The sequence below is a fragment of the Populus euphratica genome, unplaced genomic scaffold (genome assembly GCF_000495115.2).
Source record: "Populus euphratica unplaced genomic scaffold, PopEup_1.0 scaffold322.1, whole genome shotgun sequence".
NCBI lineage: Eukaryota > Viridiplantae > Streptophyta > Magnoliopsida > Malpighiales > Salicaceae > Populus > Populus euphratica.
In genome coordinates, this window is record NW_011500209.1 from 212,833 (window position 1) to 237,485 (window position 24,653).

The 24,653-nt window shown below is 30.4% G+C and overlaps 2 protein-coding genes across 4 annotated transcripts; one reads left to right on the top strand and one right to left on the bottom strand.

The window, feature by feature from the left end:
* The first annotated feature begins 13,928 nt into the window (after positions 1–13,928).
* Positions 13,929–17,996, top strand: LOC105112085 (probable polygalacturonase). Of its 2 annotated transcripts, XM_011007669.1 has the most exons (7): positions 13,929–14,311; positions 14,592–14,662; positions 15,348–15,665; positions 16,043–16,163; positions 16,268–16,442; positions 16,583–16,653; positions 16,931–17,996. In XM_011007669.1, exons 2-7 carry the CDS (start codon positions 14,645–14,647, stop codon positions 17,623–17,625), a joined length of 1,398 nt encoding a protein of 465 aa, XP_011005971.1. In that variant the 5' UTR covers positions 13,929–14,311; positions 14,592–14,644; the 3' UTR covers positions 17,626–17,996. The 2 variants fall into 2 exon arrangements, with proteins under 2 accessions (XP_011005971.1, XP_011005969.1); XM_011007667.1 differs by having other exon boundaries at positions 13,929–14,662.
* A 418-nt stretch (positions 17,997–18,414) lies between these two features.
* On the bottom strand, positions 18,415–21,822 carry LOC105112086 (protein S-acyltransferase 18-like). Of its 2 annotated transcripts, XM_011007671.1 has the most exons (10): positions 21,504–21,822; positions 21,080–21,193; positions 20,660–20,986; positions 20,500–20,568; positions 20,342–20,413; positions 20,109–20,237; positions 19,935–20,015; positions 19,162–19,282; positions 19,076–19,113; positions 18,415–18,994 (listed from the first exon to the last, which is right to left on the bottom strand). In XM_011007671.1, exons 1-10 carry the CDS (start codon positions 21,549–21,551, stop codon positions 18,482–18,484), a joined length of 1,512 nt encoding a protein of 503 aa, XP_011005973.1. In that variant the 5' UTR covers positions 21,552–21,822; the 3' UTR covers positions 18,415–18,481. The 2 variants fall into 2 exon arrangements, with proteins under 2 accessions (XP_011005973.1, XP_011005972.1); XM_011007670.1 differs by having other exon boundaries at positions 19,076–19,282; positions 21,504–21,821.
* Positions 21,823–24,653: the final 2,831 nt, after the last annotated feature.

Below are 24,653 nucleotides of genomic sequence, written 5' to 3' on the forward strand. Positions count from 1 at the left end.
GAGGATAAATAAACAATACAAACACAATCTACCATGCAATGCGCACATCATCAACGAATCTATAAACAAACTAAGTCTGTCGATATTTCATAAAGAGTTGCAAAATATTTACTGCATATGCCTCCTTTATCGACGGGTTTACAGACACAATTATGTCGTTGGTATTTCACAGAAAGTTGTAAAATATTTACTGCATATGCCACAATCATCAAGGAGTCTGTCGGTATTTTCTAGAGGATAAGAACTGTTCACCTCATGTGTCAGTGAAGTCCTCTGAATCATCGATAGACTCACCGACGAATAACAAATTTCAAAGTACAGGTAATTAATGCATCTCTAACCTCGTGTATTTATCTCACATTATTGACAAAATCACCCACAGACTACAAAAATTATGGAGGGTTATTTAAAAATTTTAGTTTGCAATTTAAAATTTTAAAGCGAATACACTGATGGAATCATTGACAAAATAATTAAAAGTAATTTTATTTAATAGTTCGTTAGTAAGTCTGTCAGCAAAATTACAGTTAACTCCCATTGAGAGCCCCTTTAGTTCATTTTTTTCTCTCCTTTGTTTAATCTATTTTTTTCCTCTCTTTCATTTCAAAACATCTTGTTTTTTTCTTATAATCTGTCTATGTAGTTGTATCTTCATTTTCAACAAATTAAAAGAAATGTATTGTGATTCAATATACTTAATGATTTCTTTTTTTTTTTTTCATCTTTTCTTTGTTTTATTAACAATATATATATATATATATATATATGAATGTATTATCCGAAGATAAAAACTAGAAAAAACACACTATTAAGGTAAACATTTTTCATTTCTAAAGTCTATTGTTTTTTTTTTTAAAAAAAATTTGTTGTCTATTTTGTTGTTTGTATTGCAATAATAACTAAAGATGTTGTTGAATTTTAATTGTTATTGTTGAATTTGCCTTGTAAATATTAATTGAATATATAAGATTAAATTTAATTGTTTTATCTCAATTTTACTCTATTATTGCATAATATAGTGTTTGATTGTTTCTATGAATTTTAATTGTTATTGATGAATTTATATAGATGTTAGTTGAATATAAAGAATTACAGTTTATTTTTTCATTTTTAAAAATTTGTATAAATGTTAGGTTATATATATGATTTTTTTTTATTTTACGGTTAGCAACATTTTATCATCATTTTGAAAATGAGATGAAATTGAAAAATATAAAATTTCAAGTATAAATAAAATAAAATCAATTGGTTTGTGGCATATATATTATCAATATTCATTCAATATATGTAGCTATATAGAATGAAATCAATAGCTTGTTGTTAGCATATAGTTGCAGCTATTTCTTCTAGCAACGAGAATGACTTATCTTTAGGTGCCGATTAAGAAGAGGCACCTGTGCCAACTCGCGATGTTGTCTCTTTAGCGTATTTTCATAGTACAGAGATAGTGTACCTTCATACCAAGGTCAATTGGCCTGCAACTATGAGGCATATTGGAAGGATAACCTTTTAATATAAGTTTATTTTGGTTTTAATTTTTTTTCTTACTTATAACATAATTTGTGAACAACTAATTAATATTTCATTAATTTTATTTATTTTCAGGTTCACAAACATTGAGGTCATTTGAGTAATAACATCAACATTTAAATCATCAATAGAGATTTTATTATTTCAATGGAGTCAGGTTTCCATGCATCCTAATTAGGAACCTTATATCGCTGCATTGTTTTGAAGATTTGAGGTTGGTGTTAACTTCTAATTTTATTTATTTTTAATAAATTATTATTTTTATTTTAAATAAATTATTTATACACAACACAAATTCGAGTGGGATAGCATATATGACAATGTTGTGAGGAGGGTATAGGAGAATCACACGGCAATGAGGTAACATCGAAAACAATACAATATTTTTTTAAAAAAATTATGTTTTAAAATCTAATTTGTTATTATGGAAGTAAGTTGTATGATTTTTGGTATGAAGTACAGAAAAATCTAAAAAATAAGCTAGAGCTAATGGTTTACAAGGCTGGAATGACATGACAGTTTGGAGGGATTTCAAGTTGCCATACATCCCGAATGATATATGGCCGTAATACATCCACCATGTGACATCTGAGAGGCTCACACGAAGCTCACAGTTCGATGTTGACAATTAAAACTGGTAAATTCATGGTTCGGTGACCACACACACTTACAACTCCGTTCCGTTCACTGCATATTCGAAGTTGATAGTAAGATTAATTTTAATGACATCTATTGTTAATTGATTTGTTATTACTTATAAATATATTTAACTTGTAATATTTTTTTCTTACAAGCTACGTCTCTTGGATATGAGCTAAGCTCAATAGAGTTGCTTGTGGAGACACACGAATGAAGTGAAGACTGCTAAAGGGGGTTGTAATAGTTCATCGATAACCACGCCCAACACTTCATGGTATATTCGTTCAACTATTTCAGTTTTGTAAGTTATTATTTTCTTGAATTGAATATGATGATTTTTTTTTTAATTTTCAGGTGACATATAATAGCCGGTTGAGGGAAAGATATGAAGATGATCCTTCCACTTACCCAGATTTTAATCCGGATTTGTGGATAGAGGCAAGATCGTCTAGTGAACTTGATAAAAATCGAGTGTACAAACTCTCCAGCACTACAATCGATAACTTGCAGGCAACCTGTAATGTCTCAACCATTGGGAGCTCTCTATTAGTATCAAGCACCCAGTCTGAGGAGATCGTGACCTTGAAACAACACATAGCTGATCTCACCCAACAATATAAGTAACTTTCAGTGGATTATGAACAACTCCGCTAGTCATCATGGACATAAGATCACAAATGGGTGGTATGTGTATGCCTCTTTTTTGGCCTTATGGTCACAAGAATGACGAACCTTCTCCTCCTCTGGTTTCACCATTGTTCTAGTTCAATTTTTTTTTAGAACACTCTAAAATTATAATGAATATTATTCTATACAATTTTATTTTATTTTATTATTTTATTTTATTTTAATATTTTATACAATTTTATTTTCTTGATTTTTTTTTACTATTATTCTATACAATTTTATATTATTTATTCTACACAATTTTATTTTTCAAAAATATTTGTAAAATAGCACTATGGATTTATGAACATAATTATATCTTTGGTATTTTACAGAGAGTTGTAAAATATTTATTGTATGTGCCATAATCACCGATGTTATTATTCTATTGGTAAATTACCGATGAAAATAAAGATGGAATAAATTTGTTAGCATATTTCCAGTTGAAATGTGTTTTTTTGCTTGTATTTTTTATCCATAAAACTATTGGTTTTTATTTTATTTTTTATCAATAGAATTAGCAATAAAACATGAAATTACTAATGAATGTTATCTTAATAAATATATTCTATTAATGACCTAGTTGGTAAAATTTTTACTAATAAAATAATAATTTTACACCGACGGATAATATATATTGATGAAATTGTTAAATGTTGTAATGAAAGAACGTGAAAGTGAACAGAGGTCACTTTGTGATTATTGCACACAACGGGAGAATGTGAGGGAAACTTCCGTTGACGGTCGCAGACAACATTATACGTTGAAGAACACGAGTGACTTCATTGACCCCAATAGTAAATTGCCGCTAAAAGGACACCACCATCATCACCCATGCTAATTGCAGTACATTCATTACACATCTAAACTAGCAACGAAAAAAACAACATCAACTTGAACCAAAACTTCTCGGGGAGTGAGTTTCCTTCCAAGGTTTTGGTTGACTCTATCTCCCCGTTACAAAAGTTTAATGGAAAACATCATTACTCCATGATTTGAAAAAGTGAGTGAATTAATTTGAGCAAACGAGCAAGACGTTCCCCTTCAAGGCAACAACATGCACAGTCAACCCCACGTAAGAAAACAGAAAACACCACCAAATAAAAAGAACTAAAAACCAAGAAAAGTAAAAAGACATCAAGAAAAGATATGGAATTAGCTTACACTCTTGTCCCTGAGTAACCGAGTCTTTTGAAGCTCCGTTTCCGTTTCTGTTTCGCATGATTGTTCAAGAAAGGTTTTTGCCTTTTTTTTTAATGGCTTCTGAGGTTTAGCAGAGGGTTTGTTGCGTTCTTACTTTTCTTCTGATAAAATGCTAAAAATTGGGTCAAACAAGGACAGGCTCAATAAGAACTTTGAAGCCCATTTTCACGTTGTATTAGAAGGCCAACTTGGACCTCATCCTAAAATTAAAAAGAAAAAGAAAAAAGAACCACACACACACACTCGCACAGATCAGATGGTCTCGATCCCTTGTCCGAGGCTGGTCCTAGCAAGTTTGTTTAGGTTTACTATTGTTTGAACTTTGGAGGAGGCAAAAGGAGTACCATTAAAAACTCGATAGAAGTTTTAAAAAGTATTTATATGCTTAGGTTTCGTATATTTACATGGAACTGGAATTGTGGTCCTCCTATCTACCTAGGTTTGTAGCGTTCTTGGATACGGCCAACGAGCACATGAAAATTAAATATATAGTAATAGGTTAGGTGTGATAGATCCAAAAATGATGTGGTGTATAAAGATTATCATGTATCTGCACCAATCAATAATCAACAACGTGTGACTACCAATTATTGGACATCAGAAATTTAAATTTTTCACTCATTTAATCTTTATATGTGCAAGGCAAGAATTTGCGAATACATGTGTTATCACTCCATTTTTCCTATATATATATATATATATATATCTATATATATATATATATGCTGTCTAATTTCTTCGACAAACAATCAAGAACTGATGTTCTATCATTGCAAGGTAGCTGCTATTGTTGGTTGAAACCTGGAAGAGAAAGATATGTAATCATTATTGCTTTCTACCAAACTTCCGTAATAATTTTGTTTCAAAGAATCTTCATAAAGTAAAGCATAACCACTGCATTAGGTGAGATACCATCTTGCTAATTGCATGCTTCTTACTTGGTTTACATAATGATGATGTCCAAAACCTAGAATGTTTAAGGAACAAGGCTTTTTTTTTTTTATATAGTGATTAATTAAAATGCTGAAGTATATAATTTTCTACTTCTTATCTTAAAAGATACTGAATTAATATTTACAAAAAATAATCACAATTAATAGGACTTAAAAACTCTTCAATAATAAAATCAATAATTTTTAAGGGTAAGATAATAAATGAAAGAAAAGAGTTTTAAATTTAAAAAATAAGAGTATTTGTTTTTGTTTTTAAGGAAGATTAATACTTTAATATATATATATATATAAGCTTTTAAAGTAGAAAAGTTTTGAACATTTTTACATGAGTAATTTAGAATGTATTTATAATCCTTGAATTTTGTGTCTTTGGGGAAAAAAAGGATTGAAAAATCCTTATTTTTTAATGTCATTAATGAGAAACAAATAAATCATATATATCATTAATAAAAAATAAATATTATTTACTGTTACATTAATGAGAAGGTAAGTATGATAAAACCCTTAAAAGACCTTTAACACATCTATAAATATAGAAAGATTATTATCTTTTACACAAATAATTCATGTAGTTAATTTAAAAGTAGAGTCTATAATCCTAAATTTATAAGACCAATTAGGCCTGGCATAGAAGTGAACTCAGATAAAAAGACATGATTGTTCATCAAATTTATAGCATATTAGGTTTAATTGATTGCTAAATTTAAATGTATTGGGTTTGGATCGTCAAACATCAAAGTTATTAGAGTGGAGATGACCTAGGCAATATAAATTTTATGTAAAATTACATGTTCACATTTTACTTTGTATGGATTTGAGTTAATTATAAAATTATTATATATAATTTTTGGATGGTCTTGGTTTTAATTTTTTTAAACAACGAGAAAACATTATGAATTTTAAAGCATTAAAATTAAAACATAAATTAATTATAATTAATTTGAATTATATAACTTGTTAATCATTTCTTCTCTTCATCCTTTCACCTTATTTTATTTATCCTTTTTTTTTTCGATCCCTCATGACATTGAATCATTTGCATGTTAATTGAAACTATATTCCTTTTAAGAATGGATCCTTCAATCAATTTTGTGAATTTATGAAAATAATCTTGTTGGATACATCTCCAAAGTTAGTAATCTCTTGATTTAATTAATTTGATACAAAATAAATTAGAAGAGATACATCTTCACGTTCGCAAGCAAAATTATTTTATCAGCAATTTTTGATTTGGAACTTCTTTTCAAACTAGTAAAAGTCGAAGAGGATCTAGCTAATCTTAAATGCCTTCATAATCAAGGCAGAGAATCATAAAAATTGCTGATAAAATAAGTAAAAATCAGAACAAAGAGATATCAGACATAAGCAATGTTTTTTTCCGCAGACATTATTATTAGCTTTTATCATAATCTTCTGACATGCGATTAGTACAAACAAATCAAGAGGTTGCCGAAACCCAAACATCACTCGAGCCATGCGAGACAAAATGAGACTACGAAGATCTAAGAGAGGTTGTTGCCAAGTAATAGGGCACAAGAAAGAAGTAAAATGCAGTAAACTGATCTTAAAACGGAAAGTCAACTGTGCTGAATGAACCGATGCAGGCGGACCATCCATGGAAATGCTGGGAAGTAACCTGTTCTCTCTTCTTCTGCACAATTACTAGCTGTGTATGGTGTCATTGGATACTCGACCTTGGAAACCTTCACCTTTTCTTTTTACAGTACTGCTCCAGAATCGAGACTTCCCTTTGCGTTGTGTTTTTCATTGTAGTGCCTAGTACTTTGTCCCCATCTGTTTGGACAAATTTTCTTGATTGGTTTAAATTTCCTGTTTGTACTTGATGCATTCATTGGTGCTCCTCTGCCCTTTGAAAATGGTACTAAACTCGTTGGCATCGTGGGGGTGTTATGGAAGGTGCATTCTGTCGGTTGTTGTCTGGTTTAGCACTTTTAAGGTTTATGGGACTTTAGTGTAATGTGTTTTTTAAAATATATTTTTTTAACTGATATTAAAATGATTTTTTTATATTTTTTTAATGTTTTTTCAATTTAGTACAATAATGCTTTTTTTTAATATTATAAAAAACATCAATTTAATACTTTTTCAAACTAAAATCACTTTTTAAAATTACCTAAAAACATAAACAAATCTTAGTCAAATACTTTCCATAAACACTAATTAATATGTTAATCAGGGTTTAGGTCTTTCTTGTCTGGTATGCCCTCAGCTAGTTGTCTTGTTATGTTTTTTTTTTTGTCTTTATTTTTTTTTATTGTTTTATTATGATATTTGAAAATCTTAGATATATAATATCAAGAGGTTTAATCTTTGGAGTAATTCTACATATCTATGCAAAAATTGCAAATCTGGAGTCCCATCGCTATAACTGATACTCATAATAATATTTATTTTTATGATATAGGTAGCATTCTCATTAATTTTGATTTTTTTTATTAAATTTAAAAAACTCAAAATATAATTAAATAGATTTCAATACAACCTGAAGGTAAATTAAATATAGGGTCAATCTATAATAGAATTAGAAATATATATACCATAACATCATATTATTACTGAGTTGCTTTTAATTTATATTATTAATTGTAAATCGATTTAAAATTTAACTAATTTGTTTCATATCCTGAATTGGGTATTCTAAAAAAATCAATTTAAAATTCATCTTGTTTAATATAATTCAGTTAAATTTGATTTGACATTTTAACTTTTTAAAATAATATTATTTTAATTTTTCTATAACTTTTTTTTTATTGATCATGGTTAAGATTTAATCTAGGCCTTGCATAGGTAAACTTCAAAACAAGTTTAATAACTCATGATTTACAATAATTGCCAATTATTAAATGTTTTCTTTTTTGGGGTTTTAAACATGCGACAAGCATGAGGTGTCCGAAGCTTTCAAGCCAATGGGGTAGGAGAGTTTCTTCATAGGGTGAACTTCTTGAACTTAGCCCGACAATAGTTTTGGTGTCTGCGCTTTGTGACATGGCCAGACTATTTTGTGTAAGAAATGATATTAGCAGCCGCAAGTGTTTTTTTTTTTTTTATAAAAACAGCTGGAGTAATAAATCTGGCTAAGTTATGCTGGCTTCATTTCAAGTAGATGAAAAAAATAAAGAAAATAATAGTAGATGAATCAAACTTAAAAAAATAAAAATTAGAATAATTTAGAGAAAAAAATATTTTTAAAAAAAAAAAACAATGATAGATATCTTGTTAAACTTGTGACCCAAATCTATAGTCCTGGTAATCAAAATTGAGCCAATGGAAAAAAAAAAAAATTGATCCTCGTTAACCTAAGTTAGCATACCAAATCTATAGTCCTGGTAATCAAAATTGAGCCAATGTTGGATATTATGTTAAACTTGTGACTCAAATCATGATATTAGAATAATCCGATAAAAAATAATGAGAATTATAAAACCCTTTAAAAAAAATTGTTAATTTTTCAAACTCATGACTTAGGTCATTAGACTTAAAGTATTCTATCTGAAAAAATCATGAAGTTTAATTTTTAATTAATAAAATATTAAAAAATTAAATTGAAAAAAGAATTTCAATTATATAAAAGGATTCAAAAAATAGCAATTAAAAGAATGAAAATAAAAATAAAAATACAAAATAAATTTTATATTTGATTGAAGGGTAAAATTGAAAAGAAAAATTAATTTAGAAAAAAGAACCCAAAAAATAAGAGTGAAATTAAAAAGAAGAAAAAAACAATTTAGCAAAAGGATCCAAAAGAATTCCAAAGAATAGGAATTAAAATTGACATAAAAATAAAAAAGAAAGTGATTGAAGGGTGAAATTGGAAAAAATAATATTTTTTTTTAAAAAAATAAAAATCAAAACAATAAGGAACAAATTAAAAAACATAACACCATTAATTTGAATTGAAGAATGAAATGAGAAACTAACAATTTATTTCACAAAAGAGTCAAGAAAAATAATTAGAAATAAAAAAATAAAAAAATTAGAAAATATAATATCTAATAAATTAGATTTAAAAGATAAAAGTGAAAATAAGTAAAATTCGTATAAAAAGATCAAGAAAAAAAATAGAAATCATAAGAATAAAGAATTAAAGTTGAAATACTAACAACAAAAAAGAATAAATTATGATTTTAGGGGGAGAGAAAAGAAGAAAAATGAAAAGAAAACTTACTAGTAATAGATCAGACCATCAACACTGACACATGCCTCTCCACAAATAAAAAAACATGGTTGCGTTTCCAACGACAAGATGAAAAGATTATTTTTGGACATTTCAAAGCATTGTATATGCCTTTTAATATCACACATGTGCCCCATTTTTTTAAAATTTTTAGTCAAATATTGAATTGCCCTTGAGCTAATTTAATAATAACAAAAAAATTATTATGAAAAAAAAACCCTCATTGAATCCAGCATTAAATTTTTTGCACTTAAGGGTATTTTAACTATTTTATTATATTTTTTATTTTTTTTTATTTTTTATATAAGGTCAAATATCAAATTGCTTTTCAGTTAATATTATAAAAAAAACTTTATAAAAATACAAAAATACTTCTTAACGTTAGTTTTATTTAAAAAAAATTATTTCTACTAATATTTTAGTCATTTTTCTATTCAATTCAATTGAGATAAAACAACTTATTTATCTCTAGTAAGTTGATAATAACTAAAAAATTCCATGAAAAAGCTTTAATATAACTGAAAACTATTGTTTATTTTTATTTTATATTTTTGAATGAAGAGGCAAACAATGATTATCTTGTTCCAGCAAATAATATTATTAATTTTAAAGTTAGTGTTTTTTCTTTTAATTGAGTCACAGTTTTTTTCTTTTCGACACAGTGTTTCCTTTTCTTTTTTGACCAGTTAAGACAGTTATACTGGTCGCGGTCCAGCCTAGTTTTGGGTGTCGTGAGTATTTCAATTTTCAGCAAAGCAAAACATTTTAACGGTTGTCTTGACAGGACAAACATTTTTTGTCAGCTCCAAAGAAACTCGAATGTCAAATGTGTTTTCTCTCTGTAAAAATTTACAGGCCAATGCCATAGCAGTAAATTGCAAGAACACAACGCAGTTAGGTTAACAAAAAAAACAGCACAGCTGTGTCTCCGTTAGCTGCTGCTGCTTCTTCTTCTTCTTGTTTTTTTCTTTGGTCTCTGTCTTAGCTCGTCTTTCCTCATCCTTTCAGCTGTGGCCGCAACTGCACAAAACTACAGAAAGAAAAACAAAAATAGGTTAGAAGAGAACACTTCCATGAAAGAGAATACCATAAATTAGATAACATAATTTTATTTTTTTTAATTTTAGGGTGCATGGTAAAAGAAAATACTAGCCCAACTACATTAATTAACTATAAACTAAAATAGAAGAGGTATTTATTCTACCTCTCCTTACAAACTTTATAAAGTACTATTTATTGAAATAATTTTTTTTTTCAATCAAAGTTATTTTTCAGTTTTATTCTTTAATATTAATTTTTTTAAGTTATCACATTCTCATGATATAAATTACGAATTAAGCAGGTTAACTTGATTTATTAGATTAACTCGGTTGTCTCAAGTTTTTTTTAATTAACTTTTTTCTCTTTAATTTTATCACTTAATATTGGATTGATTGATAATTAGAATTCATAATTTGTTTTGTTTACTTTCTATCATGTTATTTAGCATCATGACTTAGGAATAGTACTTAAAGGATTAACTCGAGTATACTCGGGTTTTTTTTTTCTTTCTAAAAGGTTATCAAGGTCTCATGACCCTGATCATGATTCTTTCAATGTTTGATTTTATTTTTATTGAGTTATCCTCATCTTGTGATTCAAGACACGAGTTTGAAGGGTTAACCTAATTGATTCAATTTGTATTCTTTTTTAATTGATTTTTTTAATTTCACATTTAATATTGAATTTGATTGAGAATTATATTTCATTATTTGTTTTGGTTTGCTTTTTACTAGGTTATCTTAATTTTATAACTTATGAATAGCACTTAACGAATTAACCCAAGTTAACTTCTATCATATTTATATAATTCTTTTAATATAAATTTTTATAAATTTCATCATTTAACATTGAATTTGACAAGTGCGATTAGGAGTTGAGTTTCATAATTTGTTTTGATTTGCTTTCTATGAGGTTATATAAGTCTTATAACCAAAGTCACAGATTTGACAGATTAATCCAAATTAACTCATGTCATTTTTTATTTTTTTATATGAAGTTATCTTAGTATGATGATTCTGGTAATAAGTTTAGCTAATTGACTTATGTCATTTTTTGTATTCTTTTTTATTTGATTTTTTTATTCAATTTGTTTTTCATAAAGTTATATCAGTCTTATGATTCAAGTCACGAGTTTGACTAGATAACTCAAGTAGCTTTTTAAGTCTCTTTTAAATTGATTTTTTTTAATCTCACCCTTCAACACTAATTTAATTAAGAATTAGATTTTATAAGTTATTATAATTTACTTTTTATGGAGTTATCATAGTCTCATAAGCCAAGTCATGGAACTAACATGTTAACTCAGATCATGAATTTGACATGTTATCCCAAATTGATCTAAATCAATCAAATATGTTGTTATCTTAATATTAAAAAAAATATTATCTTGAATTTGTTTTAGTCAAACTATATTGTTATTTTAATATTTTCATGCATATGGTCTTAATTTAAAAACCTAGGGGTGACTGGGCAGGCCTAAAAGCCTAAGCTCAGACTTGGTTTTTTTGGATAAAAATATAAATGACAGATCACCTATTAGGCTACTACCTAGAATTTAGTAACCACTGTAGTGATTGAAAAATTGAGGGAGATGAAGCAAATCCAAAGGGTAAGAACTTTAAAACTCACCATTAAGATTAAACACAATCTAATAAAGCTAAAATTAAATTGAAAAGAACGAGACCCAATAATTATAACAAACTAAGAGCTGAAAGTATAAAGATGAATGCTACAAAGAAAAAATCTTTGATATGTTTTGAAAGTTTCATGAAGAACTAAGAATAAGAAGAATATTTTATATAGAAATTTATATATAAATAATTAATAAGTTGTGGCAACTTATAAACCAAAAAAAATATTTATAGTTTCACATGGAAAAAAACTACTAGAAAATTGGATAGGAATTAAAACCTAGATATAAACCAGTTTAAAAGTGTTTTAAAATAAAATAACAAAGTATGACCACTGCATAAAGTTGTGCAATCAAGTATTAATCATGCTAAGCAACTTTATTTATTGTTTGGATTACATTCATCAAGGTCAGATTTTTTTTTTAAACCCAGTTTTATATTTAACATCATTTTATAAAGAATTCTCGAAATTTCCTCGACCCAAACATTTTGAATCATTCCATTGAATGCCTTTTTAATTTTCTCAGTTCTTGCCCTTGTAATTGGTTCAAATAGCAAATGCATCAATTATTACGGGGGTTGAGTTTTGACAAAAAAAAAAAAATCATTTTCCCATCCATTTTTATAAAAAAAACACATAAAAAAATAATAAAAACCTTTATAAACCCAACAACATTCCAAAACCATTTACAAAACAAAAACCAACCCAATCAAAAAAATTCTAAACATACCTCGATCAACTTTTTTTTTTTCCAGGCATGTTCACAAGGGAAAATATCATTATCAAATTTTTCTTATTAAATAAAACTCTTTGAAATAAAAATTGATTATTTTTATTAACAAAATATGATTAACTAATAACTTTCTTTCTTATCTATTATTTTTCAATTATTTTCTTTCTCTTCTTTTAAATCTAAAAATTAAAAAAGAAAAAAATAAAATTTTAAACTAGATAAAAATTCTAAAAACTATGAGACTAACTATATATATATATATATATATATATATATATATTTGTGTTTTACATCGTGATCCTCTATCTTTTAGTTTTTTTTTAATTTTTGTTATAATTTGAAAATTTATGTAATGAAATTAGGTTACAAAAGGGTTAAATAAAAAAAAACTTTTAAGAGTGAATTTTCAAAAAGTGAAAATAAAAAATAAAGGTGGAGGAGGAGGGATGTATCTTACTGTTCATATATGAACAATAATAAAGCACAAGGGGAAAAACACCAAATATTTTGATTGCATGAAGAATTTTTTTAATATAAAAATACGATATATTAGAAATTATCCTGATAATATATTTTTTATATGATTATATTACCTATATTAAAAGTTTCGTCCATCATCCATATTTTTTTAAGAATATATTTTCTTTGATGCCTTAGCAACTAAAGCTTAAATAAACTTCGATCAAAATAAATATAATCAAATATTAAAATATAAATAAAATAATAAATTATTTAATACTTTTTAAAAATCTTTATTAATTGCAAACATTGTATAATTGAAAACTCTAATGAAAATTTGAGAGAAAATAAAAATTGATAAAATCATTGAATGGTAGATACTAATATTTAATGTTTATTATTACAAAATAGAAATTTATTTTTGAATCTTAACACTAATAGTTCTATAGGCTTGTTTTTAAGCACTTTAAAAGTTTTAATGGTGAAAATAAGATATTAATAAGGTACCTTATAGGAGACGAGCGATGTAAGTATATTATTTAGGATTTTAATTGTGATAAAGTTTTAAGGACTCGATGGAATTGTCGGAATAAAGAAACAAAATATGAAACTATAACCCATCCCACCCAAGATCTATAACGTTTTATCCTACTTTTTTGAAAAGAAAAAAGGAAAAAATTATTGATTAATTTCCAATTACACCATATCATAATTTTAGTTACATTTTTTTTTTTGTAACAAATCAAGGATAAATTCTAAGAAAAAGATAAATTCAGGAACTCCCATTACTTGCTAAAGTTTCCCTCTCAACGAAAAGGCTTCCTAAAAGACGAGGCAAAATGATGATTGAAGAAGTAAAATTACAGGGCAGGTCAGTTTTAGTACTAGCTGAACTGAAAACGTGAGTTGGTCACATGCGAAGGCAAGCCTACCTATAGAGGGGAGGGAGGGAGAGAGAGAGAGAGAGAGATAGCGAGGGATACCCTCCTCGTCCCGTGCTCTCTCTCTGGAAAAATCAACTTCCATCAGTGTTAATTAGCTCTCAATCAAGGGAAACATAGAAAAACTAAAATCCTCAAAAGGGACACACAGACACAACTGTTTTAGCTCAAATATCAATATTTAAACACTAACCCAACTTCGATTTCATCGAGTGCTTCAGTCCCTTTAACTTTTTCGGGTTTTTCTTTAGTTCATAGTGTATTTGTATTCTTGAAGAAGATCATAGGAGAGAGTGAGAGAATTACAGTGGAGTAGCAGGTGAGGTGAAGGAACAATTAAGAGGGACCTACTGATTAATTTTTGGCTGACAGCAACGGTCACTTTCAATGATTTTTCTTTTCTTTTCTTCATTGGATGGTATTGTTGGTTGTTGTTTGTCTCAATATCTAATCAGTAATCACACTCACAGAAGGCACACACACTTGCATTTTCTTGCTTAAGGAGAGATCTTGATTTGCAAGATCCCTACCCCTATCTTTATCAACCACTTTCACCTTGAGGGAATTTGTTTGTTGGGTTTTCTTATCTGGCAAACAAGGTGGAAAGGTTAAGCTGCTTGGGCTCAAAACGGAAATAGCAGATTTTAGTCATATGAGGAGATCTTTTACTGTAAGTTGCTTGATCATTTCTTAATTTAACTCTTCTTGCTCCCCTTTCCTTGTTTTCGCTCTCTTTTACCCTGTAGGTAAGTAAATTAGTGTATGGTTTCAAGAAAATGGTAAAGCATTGCCCTGACTCAGCTTATTTCAGTCAGAAGTACAGTCGTAAATTCAAGTACATACATAAAATGAGAACAATTTGCTTGGGGATCTGATTGAAAAGAATTACTTCTTCTCTTTCACTGTTACCAAGTGTTGATGGATAAATGTTTATTAGTTTCCTTTTCTTTGTCAAAACTATGGCTGTCTGTTCAGTTTAACATCATTCTGGCAAAATGTAGCTCAAGCGGCTTGCATTTCTATCTATCAGTAATGATATGGCATGAAATCCGTGATCTATTGCTTATGAATTGGTATAAAACTACATGTTTGCTAGTTTAAAGTTTTTCACTCTCTATATATTTTAGTAATTCTTCCAGTATTGATTCACATGGCTTGCCTTTCTTTATATTCTGTTTCCTTGGCTAGCTTTGAGTTTTTAAGCTGATCAAGGTCATCAACATTACCATACCGTACATAAGAACTCACCGTCGCTCATATGAATAACTAGAAACACAAGTAAAGAAACAAAAAAGACATAACTCAGATCTCTTACTCTACTTAATCATCTTTGAATATATCTTTTTTATTTTCAGCTGGTGGATGTGCTGCTGTTACTTGCGTTATTCGGTGATGCTCCTTGGGCTATCAAGTGCAGCTTACTTTGCGAACAGGGCGACCTGGCAGTGATTCGACCTCACAGTGTCACTATTACTGAATTTGGAGCAGTTGGAGATGGGGTCACTCTCAACACAAAGGCATTCCAGAATGCCATCTTCTATCTCAATTCATTTGCTGACAAGGGCGGGGCCAAGCTCTTTGTCCCAACTGGCCGTTGGTTGACAGGAAGCTTTGATCTGATCAGTCATCTGACATTGTGGTTAGATAAGGATGCTGTCATCCTTGGATCAACTGTGAGTCCTCACTTCCATGCCAGAGAATATGTGCACAAAATGTGTGTTAAAGTCTTTGCCAATTATCTGCAGTTATTCTATCTGGAAAGTTTGGACTGTTAATTTAGAAGCTAAAAGCTATTGTTTTTGATAAAATAGATCATACATGCATGAAAGTAAGTTATCTTTATCTGAATATGGGAAAATCTATATTCCAGGGGATTCATTTACTGATTGATGCAAGTGATTATTAACATATGATTTTTGGTTCCTTATGCTAGTTCAACTGTGCAAATTTCCCCCGGTGTAATTGGGCAAACTTTTTTTTTTTGGATTTTGGGCCCACTGTTATGACATTGTAGCTCATAATACTGAATAACTTAACCTGAAAATTCCAGAACTCTGATGATTGGCCAGTTATCGATCCACTGCCATCATATGGCCGAGGGAGGGAGTTGCCTGGGAGGCGGCACAAAAGCCTTATTTATGGTCGTAATTTATCAGATGTTATTATAACAGGTCAGTGACATCTATAAGGTCTTTTATTTATTTTTATTTTTTTGTGAGTGCTTGTTTGTAGTTAAGTATGCTGTTTTTGTAATGTTACTGGTTTCACCGTGCAGGTGACAATGGAACTATTGATGGCCAAGGCAGCATATGGTGGGACTGGTTTCGAAATCAAACCTTGAACTATACCAGGCCTCATCTGGTTGAATTTATGAACACTACTGGGGTAGTCATCTCAAACCTGACTTTCATAAATTCACCATTCTGGACCATCCACCCTGTTTACTGCAGGTTTGCCTCTCCAAATCAATCACATCGCATATCTCTTCCATATTGTTAGAATTGAAGTGTTTACATTATTAGATAAAACTGTGCAAAAGTGAAGCTTTTATGAATTAGGGGGAGTTGAGACTGTTTTTCTGGATGAACAGCCAAGTTATTGTTCAGAATGTCACGATCCTTGCTCCTCTTGATTCACCAAACACTGATGGGATTGATCCAGGTGAGCTCTCTTTGAGGCTGGAAAATGTTCATGCAGTTTATGGATGTGAAATCTATTGTTTGAGATGCAAATATAAAAAAATAAAAAATTACATTTCTCTTTGGAAAAAATCAAACTCGTGCACTGTCATGGAATGCGGCTACTACTTGCTTGATTTTTAAAGCAAGAAGCATCTCTGGAAGATGCAATTTAACTTCTTCTCATTTTCTAACCTATTTTCAATTACTTTCTGTGAATACTTCATATGGTTCTTATTCATGTGTTTAAATGGATTCAGATTCTTCTGATGATGTTTGTGTTGAGGACTGCTACGTTAGCACCGGTGATGATATAATTGCCATCAAAAGTGGGTGGGATGAGTATGGCATGTCATATGGTCGTCCTAGCAAAAACATTACCATTCGCAGGCTTGTTGGACAAACTACTAGTGCAGGGATTGCAATTGGAAGTGAGATGTCTGGAGGAGTGTCAGAGGTTCATGCAGAAAATCTCAGGTTCTACAATTCAACTACAGGTATCAGGATAAAAACGTCTCCTGGAAGGGGGGGATATGTGAGGAACATTTATATATCAAATATGAGCTTGACTGATGTCAAAACAGCTATAAGTTTCACTGGTCGATATGGAGAGCACCCAGATGAGTATTATGATCCAACGGCTCTCCCTTTAATAGAACGAATAACCATTGAGGATGTTGCGGGACAGAATGTTAAATATGCTGGCCTCTTGGAGGGCATAGAAGGGGATACTTTTCTTGACATTTGCCTGTCGAACATTAACCTCAGTGTGACCTCGAAGTCTCCGTGGAATTGTTCATATATACAAGGGTATTCTGACACGGTTTCCCCAGAAATTTGTGAGCCTCTCAGGGAGAGAATCTTCCCTGACCATTACTCAGATTGTTACTGTCTATCACATCACTTGCAAAGTTCATGTAATCAAAACAGAGATGGTGCTTGGTTGTCTTGGTAAATTTATGGAGGCATAATAGCATTGGTTCGGTGATTAATTCATCCTCTACTGTGAATGTTCAACGTAGTTCAAGATTTGATTCTTGCCATTATCCACACCGCTGCTCATTGCCTTTCAGAGGAAATGGTCGCCTGACATATAAAGTTGAGTGAAGTTGCTGATTTGTTGTTGTTGACTTGAGAAAATAGTCTTGAGAGGTGATTTTTCCTGTAGCTGTGTGCAGTAACAAATAATTGAGTGCATGTTTTTTTTTATATATATCATAAGTGGTAATAGAATGAGCTTATACCTTCAAAACCATCTCCGTGCAAAGTGTCCGTGTGTGTCTGTGGAAAGCAAAAAGGAAGAAAAAGAATGAGCATTTCACACCATTTTGGATACGGCTCGTTTTGTGATGCTGTTGGTGTTGAAGAAATTGCCGAAAATGATGGGATTAGGATGGTCTCTCTCTCTCTCTCTCTCTCTCTCTCTCTCTCTCTCTCTCTCTCTCTCTCTCTCTCTCTCTCTTACATAAGGAAAGAGGGAGAGAGAGCCATCTCAATTACGCTTGACAAAAAGCCTAATGCCGACTGCACGGTTGGTTGGAATTTACTTCTGAACCATTTATGAATTTATTTTGCTCGACAGAAGAGCCAAGCGCTTCCAGTTTTCATGTTAACGCCTCAACATTTATGATCCGTATGTTCAGGATCCAGATCCAGTCTACGAAATGGTGAAGCACATTCGAGAGAAGCTGACCTGCTTTTCATTGAAAAAAGAATCTGAACTGAGCGCTCCAGGTAGCATACATGTATACACTAAATCAATGTACAAAACTTTCTCCAAGGCTGAGAAGTCAAAAACTCAAGCGCAATAATTATTTTGGGGAAGCCTCTTGGGCATCCTTCTTCATTACAGAACACAAAACCTGCCTCGAAATATAGGTTTCGAGCTCCCTGGAAACTTCTGTCAGCTTCAAATCAAAACTGCTACCGTATTTATTCTTTGGCGAAGGTATGTACCCAGAAAACATGCTTTGGGAGCCAGAAAAACGCCTTCTTGGACTTGAGAGGCTTCCAGGTGACACCGGAACCCTCCCTTTGGAAATAAGTGGTGTTGAACCTGACTCCACATTGATCATATTCTTGTTTTGGTTCATCAATGGTCCACATTTAGTCTCCGACGGTAGGGGCCTTAATGAATTTGGTTGCTCGACTGGTTTCTGTTTCATAATCCTTTCTCTGGCCTTCTCAGCTGCTAGCACAGCTTTCTCTCTGCTCAACTTGATTAGTTTCCATGGATTGATGCTTGCATGAAAGCCTTGTTTCCTCGTTAAGTTGGAAGACTCAGGATCCCCCCTATCAATTTTTATTGACAGACTTGCAGGGTTCTGAAAATAAATTAACCATCTAGTAAGGTTGATATTATCTCTTCTCAAAGTGCAATATAAGGTTGGCAGAGTCGAATATACCTCATTTTCTCTATGGCCACAAAACCGTGAAACAATTGGTGATTCTTCAGGAGAGTCAAAATGGCCACAAAACCGTGAAACAATTGTTGATTTTTCAGGAGAGTCAAAATCCGAGTCTGAAGAGAGATCTGAATCTTCCAATGGATCTAGTTCCATTGATTCGTTCACCTCTTTCATGGCCAGGATATAATCATATGTTCTCATTCCCTGCAACAATAAATAATCACAATACTAACTTAGACTAGGGAAGCAATTGATAGAAAAACTTTAAAGTGCAGTAGAGGAAGACATACAAAATATTTTGGTTTTATTGTTTCTAAATCTAAACCTGCACGGATTTGCAAGCATCCTTTAGTGTTCAAAAGATGTTTGTCACTTGAGATACTGATAATTGATCCTTTGCTAGAAGAAATCGAATAAATTAATCCTTAATGTCATCCTAAGTGACACAAGCCACTACGCAGAGGGGGTTTGGCATATCAAGGGAATAGCTTTAAGATTTGATTTCCAGTATCCTTGTATGGTTCAAGGTATCAGTATCTATCATGCGAGGGAAGCGGTCCCATGAATCTGCCAAAAGAAAGAGAGTTGCGTTTGAAGGAAACTGTCATTTTCCTTGTATTCCTAACACCAAGCAAGGCAAGTGCCTGTTTTTTGGGCTTCAATGTCCACCTTTTCCCGTTGCCAGAAGGAATCCTTAACATGGACAGAATAGGCACTGCTGTTTCTCGTTGAATTAATTGTTGAAATGAACAATGATGGCTGGATGCCGAAGTTTCGTAGCCATCCAGTCCTGGCTTTACCTCACTAACCCAACACAATTGATGTTTTTGGTGATATTACAAACCATTATAATTACCTTGCGTATGAGAACCACATGAAAAAAGAAAAGTTGTCCCATGGCTGCTGAACTGTAAGCTGTCATTAAAACCAACAAAACCTGTAACATTGTGACAAGTAGAAGCCAATGAATACCCAAAATTAAAAAAAAAAATGATAACATCCACTGAACGTAACATAAGCTGTATATTACTGATATTGTGGCAAGAACCCCTCTTGGGAACTCCACATGTAGCCTCCTCTCCAGCTCCCTTTCTATTCCTTTCTTATCAGTAAAGCACCTTATAAATATGGCAATGGCAGTTCCTCCTTCTATGATTAACTGTACAACAATTTGATTGAAAAGAACTCCAGTTAAGAACTGAACTTCCATTAGGAAACATAATTTGTTGGTCTCAAACAATCTAAAGACACAAAGCTACTGACCATTAACAAGACAAATATCATTAGAAGAAAGAAAGTTGTGTAATTCCTCTTGCCAACACAATTGTTTAACCACTGGATCACAAAAATTGAACTTCATGAGAAACTAATGAAGAAGATGATCGATAATTCAACCTACAAAGATACACCCAGACCCTTACCCTGCAATGGTGATCAAACCCTTCAACACACCTGTTACAGGCTCTACAGTGCTTACTTCGCTTCTTTACCTGAGACATATATATTGCAGTCAGCTATGGATCCTTTAAATCTTAGCAAAACTGTTAAAGATACGCCTAATGAAAGCAGATATGCCCAGACCTCAAAATCACATAGCGAGCAATAAGAGATGTCATCATCTTTTGGGTCAGGTGAAACTGCATCATCCTTCATGACAAGTGGAAATGGAAGCAATGGCTCCATTTGAGCATTGGCTTTCAATGGGTCCAAATACTTTCTCCTTATAAAGGTTTTAAGGATCTTTCTTTCCATCTTTCTAAAGAACCTCATGATTATTTGATTCAATATAAACCAATAATTTAACTGTGGAAACCCATCTGATTTAGCTCTTTTTTTCTTCCTAAACCTGGTCTTATCAGTCGGATCAATGGCAGTACACCTAACAAACAGGAACATAACTGAAACTGCCTGAAAAGAACAGGAATTGAGTTATGGGTTAGTTTTCTTGGCTAATAGGTAAAGAAAGAACAGATTTTAGGCTTGTTTTGACATCAACATTACCACAAAAGTAAAGATTGCAGCGACTGTAATTTCAGCAATTCTGTTTCCAAGGAAAAGTCCAAGGAATGTATAGAAGGTCACGACCAGAAAACTGTAAACTGCCATTCCCATCATCTGCATAGCAACAATGAACAGAACAGATGGATGGTTTAAACTTCAAACAACACTGACATTAAAAAAATTAAGAATTCAGCAGATAGGATATTCACCTTTTTTTTTTCGTTTTTCAAGTACAAAAACGAAAAATTTAGCAAGTTTTGGGTTACTTAAGAGGTGATTGAAATAAAGAAAGAGCCTTTCTATATTCATACAAAAACCCAACATGAGAATATTAGAAGGTAACATAGCTTTAACAATTCATTTTTTCAATATACAGAGAGATTGAAGTTAAAAAAAGAAAAGAAGAAAAGAATGCGGGGCGTACCTGTAGAGGGTGGAGAGGGCGTTGCCAGCCATGGCGCCTCGTGGCCATGGATTGATCTCTGTTTTTCGAGTTGTGTATTTCTTGTTGCAGTTTCCGACTCCGAAGTAACACAGAGAATTTGGGGGTATGATTTTAGTTGCAATCCATAGAATTTTTGATAAAAATTGTTGGCCTTGAGTGAGCTAAAGCTAAGTGCTGTTTAGATGAATCTTTCGCTTGAAGTCGACGCCGAGAGTAAAAAAATGGGAACAACTATCCCCTCCCTCGTCCAACGGTCGACTATTGGGGAGGGTTTTTTGAAATTTGAACGGCTACTTTTAGAACTAGGAAGATCAAACGGCCCTAGTAGTTAACTTCAAAAAACAAAACAAAAAAATATTTGGGACCCAATAGAAATCACTTTCACATGTTCGGGCCCCCAGCGCTTATGCCATTGCTACCAAAGCTATAATACCTCAAATTAGGCTAGGGTTACAAGCTTGGTGATGGATTTTGATTAACTCGATGCAAGGTAGTTTCAAAATTAAAAAAAAAAATTAAAATAATATTATTATTTTTTTAAAAAAAAATTTAGATTTGATTTCACTTGTATTTTGATAAGGTAGATTAAATCATGTGTTAACTCGTTAGATCAATTTGATTTTATTAAATCGATTTTTAAATTGTCTTAATATAAAATTTAACCAAGACATGTTTTGGGTTAACAAATTATTAATTTCCAAAACATGCATAACAAAAGATAAAATTCTTATCATTCTATCTTTCCCTTTCCCTTTCACCCAATCTACTTTCTTTTCTTTTTAATTCGCTGCTATTGACTACTAACCTTTAATTCAAACTTTAATTATATTTAATTTTAAATAAGTTAATCTTCTAATTTATTAAGTTTAGTCAAATTTTATTTAATTTGTTTTTCTAACAAATAGTTTTTCTTTGTTTGAAGAAAAACAAGAGGGTTGGATTTATAGAGTAAAGCAAAAAAAAAAAAAAAAAAAGAGTAGAGGAATTTACCTTCTCATATTACTCAATTAAATATAAGGTACAAACCAAATAAATTGGACAAGTTTGTATGACCGTGTTATGCCTACCGGGGAACAAAAAAATTTTAAGTGCAAGAAAATATATATTTAGGTTTGAATAAATTCTTTAACAATGTTATTAAACTAGAAAATATAATTATTTTAAATTTTTTTAATTAAGTTAATTTTTTTTAATATATTTTTTGTTTATCTTAACAAGCATAAAGTTTTTAATTAGAATCATAGATTTTATTAAAAAAAATATATTTTTATGATTGTTAAAGTAATTTAAAAAAAAAATCTTGTTGATAAAATCATGTTGAGGATTTATTTAAAAATTTTTAGAATATAAAAAAATGAATTGAATTTGCATGAACAATTTATTATTAATATTATTATTTTTATATCAAAGACATAATAATTGATTTTTTTTGTTAAAATTCAAATAAAAATTTATAATATTATTAAAGAATAGCAAAACTAAAAATTAAATGAATCTAGTAATTTTTTTAATGCAAATAGAGAAAATAAAGGATATAAAAGGCTTAGGTCAAGCATATAAATGCAAAAAAAAAAAATATATATAAAAGGTTCAGTTCCAGCACATAGTCCATAATAGCATGCTAAGCCCGCGCATCTAGTCTTTTTTTTTTTTTTATTGTGGTTTACCTTTAAAAAAGAAAAACAAATAATATATAGTGTAAAAATAAATACTAATTTTAATAGAATTCGAACTCATAACTTGCACCCACCCTACACATGACTCAATCAACTAAACTATTATATAGACTTGTCAGAAAAGTCTATAAATTATATATTAAAGTAATTTATTGTTCATATAAAAAATAAATCACCATAAAAAACCTCAATTTTTTTAGAATGTTTAGGTAATCTACCAACTCTACACAACAATTTCTTCAAAATAGAAAAAATAAATTAGGTTAAAATATAGTACTGTTTCCTGATTTCACTATTCTTCTTCTTTTTCTTTGAATACTTTAATAAATAGTTGGTTTTTTTAGTCCTCAACTTATTCCCTAGCAGCACGTCCTTGTTGATCCATAACGAATTCAAGCCTTTTAGATGTACCAAGCGTCCAAACCTACTCCTCTGTTGAACTTTTTCACATTAGCAATATTATCATAAAGTTTCAATAAATTAAAAATTAAAGCTTAATAACACATACCTCCAACCATGCTAATTACACTCTAATTATGAGAGGAAAACATGAGTACCAAACTGTTGAAAAGAATTGAGAAGTCTATTATCTAGTTTGTTTGATTCCTTAATATGTACACTTGATGGAAAAATCACAACCTTTCTTATTAGACCATAAACCTTTTTTTTTTATGAAAATTTCATGTATCATCTAAAATTTTTTATTCATTCAGAAGAAGATATATTGGAGAACACCAAAAGTCCAAAAAAAATCAAATTTATCAATCTAATTTTCAAAAATGTTTTTACAATTAAAATTAAAAAAGAAAATATACAATTTACAAAACCTTCTGAAATCATATTGATATTAAAGCCTATTAAGATCGAATAATAATGTTGTATAAAACTTTAAAGATCTGACTCTGATAAGAAAGAAAAAACCTTAGAATCTTAGGTCAATTCTACTAGAAAGTGTAAGTCCCGGATAAGAGTTGAGTAGGACATTAAAGTCATATAATTTGGAACAAATTTGTTTAAGCAATCTTATTATTCTTATAGATTCTATTTTTTTCATGGCTATTTTTTCTCAGCCTCCTTTACAATTAGTTCCTCTGAAAACAAAATAATTATTAACAATGAAGAAATTACTATTAAAGATTTTACAATAAATTATTGATGTATAAAAGAATTAGATTTGTCAAACTTCTTCATTCAATATTTTCAACACTAATTTTATAATTAAAACTAAAAAAAAGAGATATACAACTCACAAAATCTTTTAAAACCATCTAACTTCTTTCCCAAAAATTCTTATAAAAACACAAAGATATAAACTATAAATATATCCATATTGGTCTTATATAAGTAGGAATAAAGCTCCTCACCAAAGAAGGCCAAAACACTTATGTCTTTATAAGTTCTCAAAGATGCTAGATTGTATAATTTCCAAGATTCTTTATTAAGTTCTATAGAA

Excerpts from the sequence above, each read along its gene's own strand:
- LOC105112085 (XM_011007667.1), top strand. Across the intron at positions 15,666-16,042 it reads CTGTCATCCTTGGATCAACT|AACTCTGATGATTGGCCAGT; the intron begins GTGAGTCCTCAC and ends TGAAAATTCCAG. Across the intron at positions 16,443-16,582 it reads ATCCACCCTGTTTACTGCAG|CCAAGTTATTGTTCAGAATG; the intron begins GTTTGCCTCTCC and ends CTGGATGAACAG.
- LOC105112086 (XM_011007670.1), bottom strand. The coding sequence starts at position 21,551 with ATGGCCACGAGGCGCCATGGCTGGCAACGCCCTCTCCACCCTCTACAG. Across the intron at positions 20,987-21,079 it reads CTGCAATCTTTACTTTTGTG|GCAGTTTCAGTTATGTTCCT; the intron begins GTAATGTTGATG and ends TGTTCTTTTCAG. Across the intron at positions 20,569-20,659 it reads GCTCGCTATGTGATTTTGAG|GTAAAGAAGCGAAGTAAGCA; the intron begins GTCTGGGCATAT and ends TATATGTCTCAG.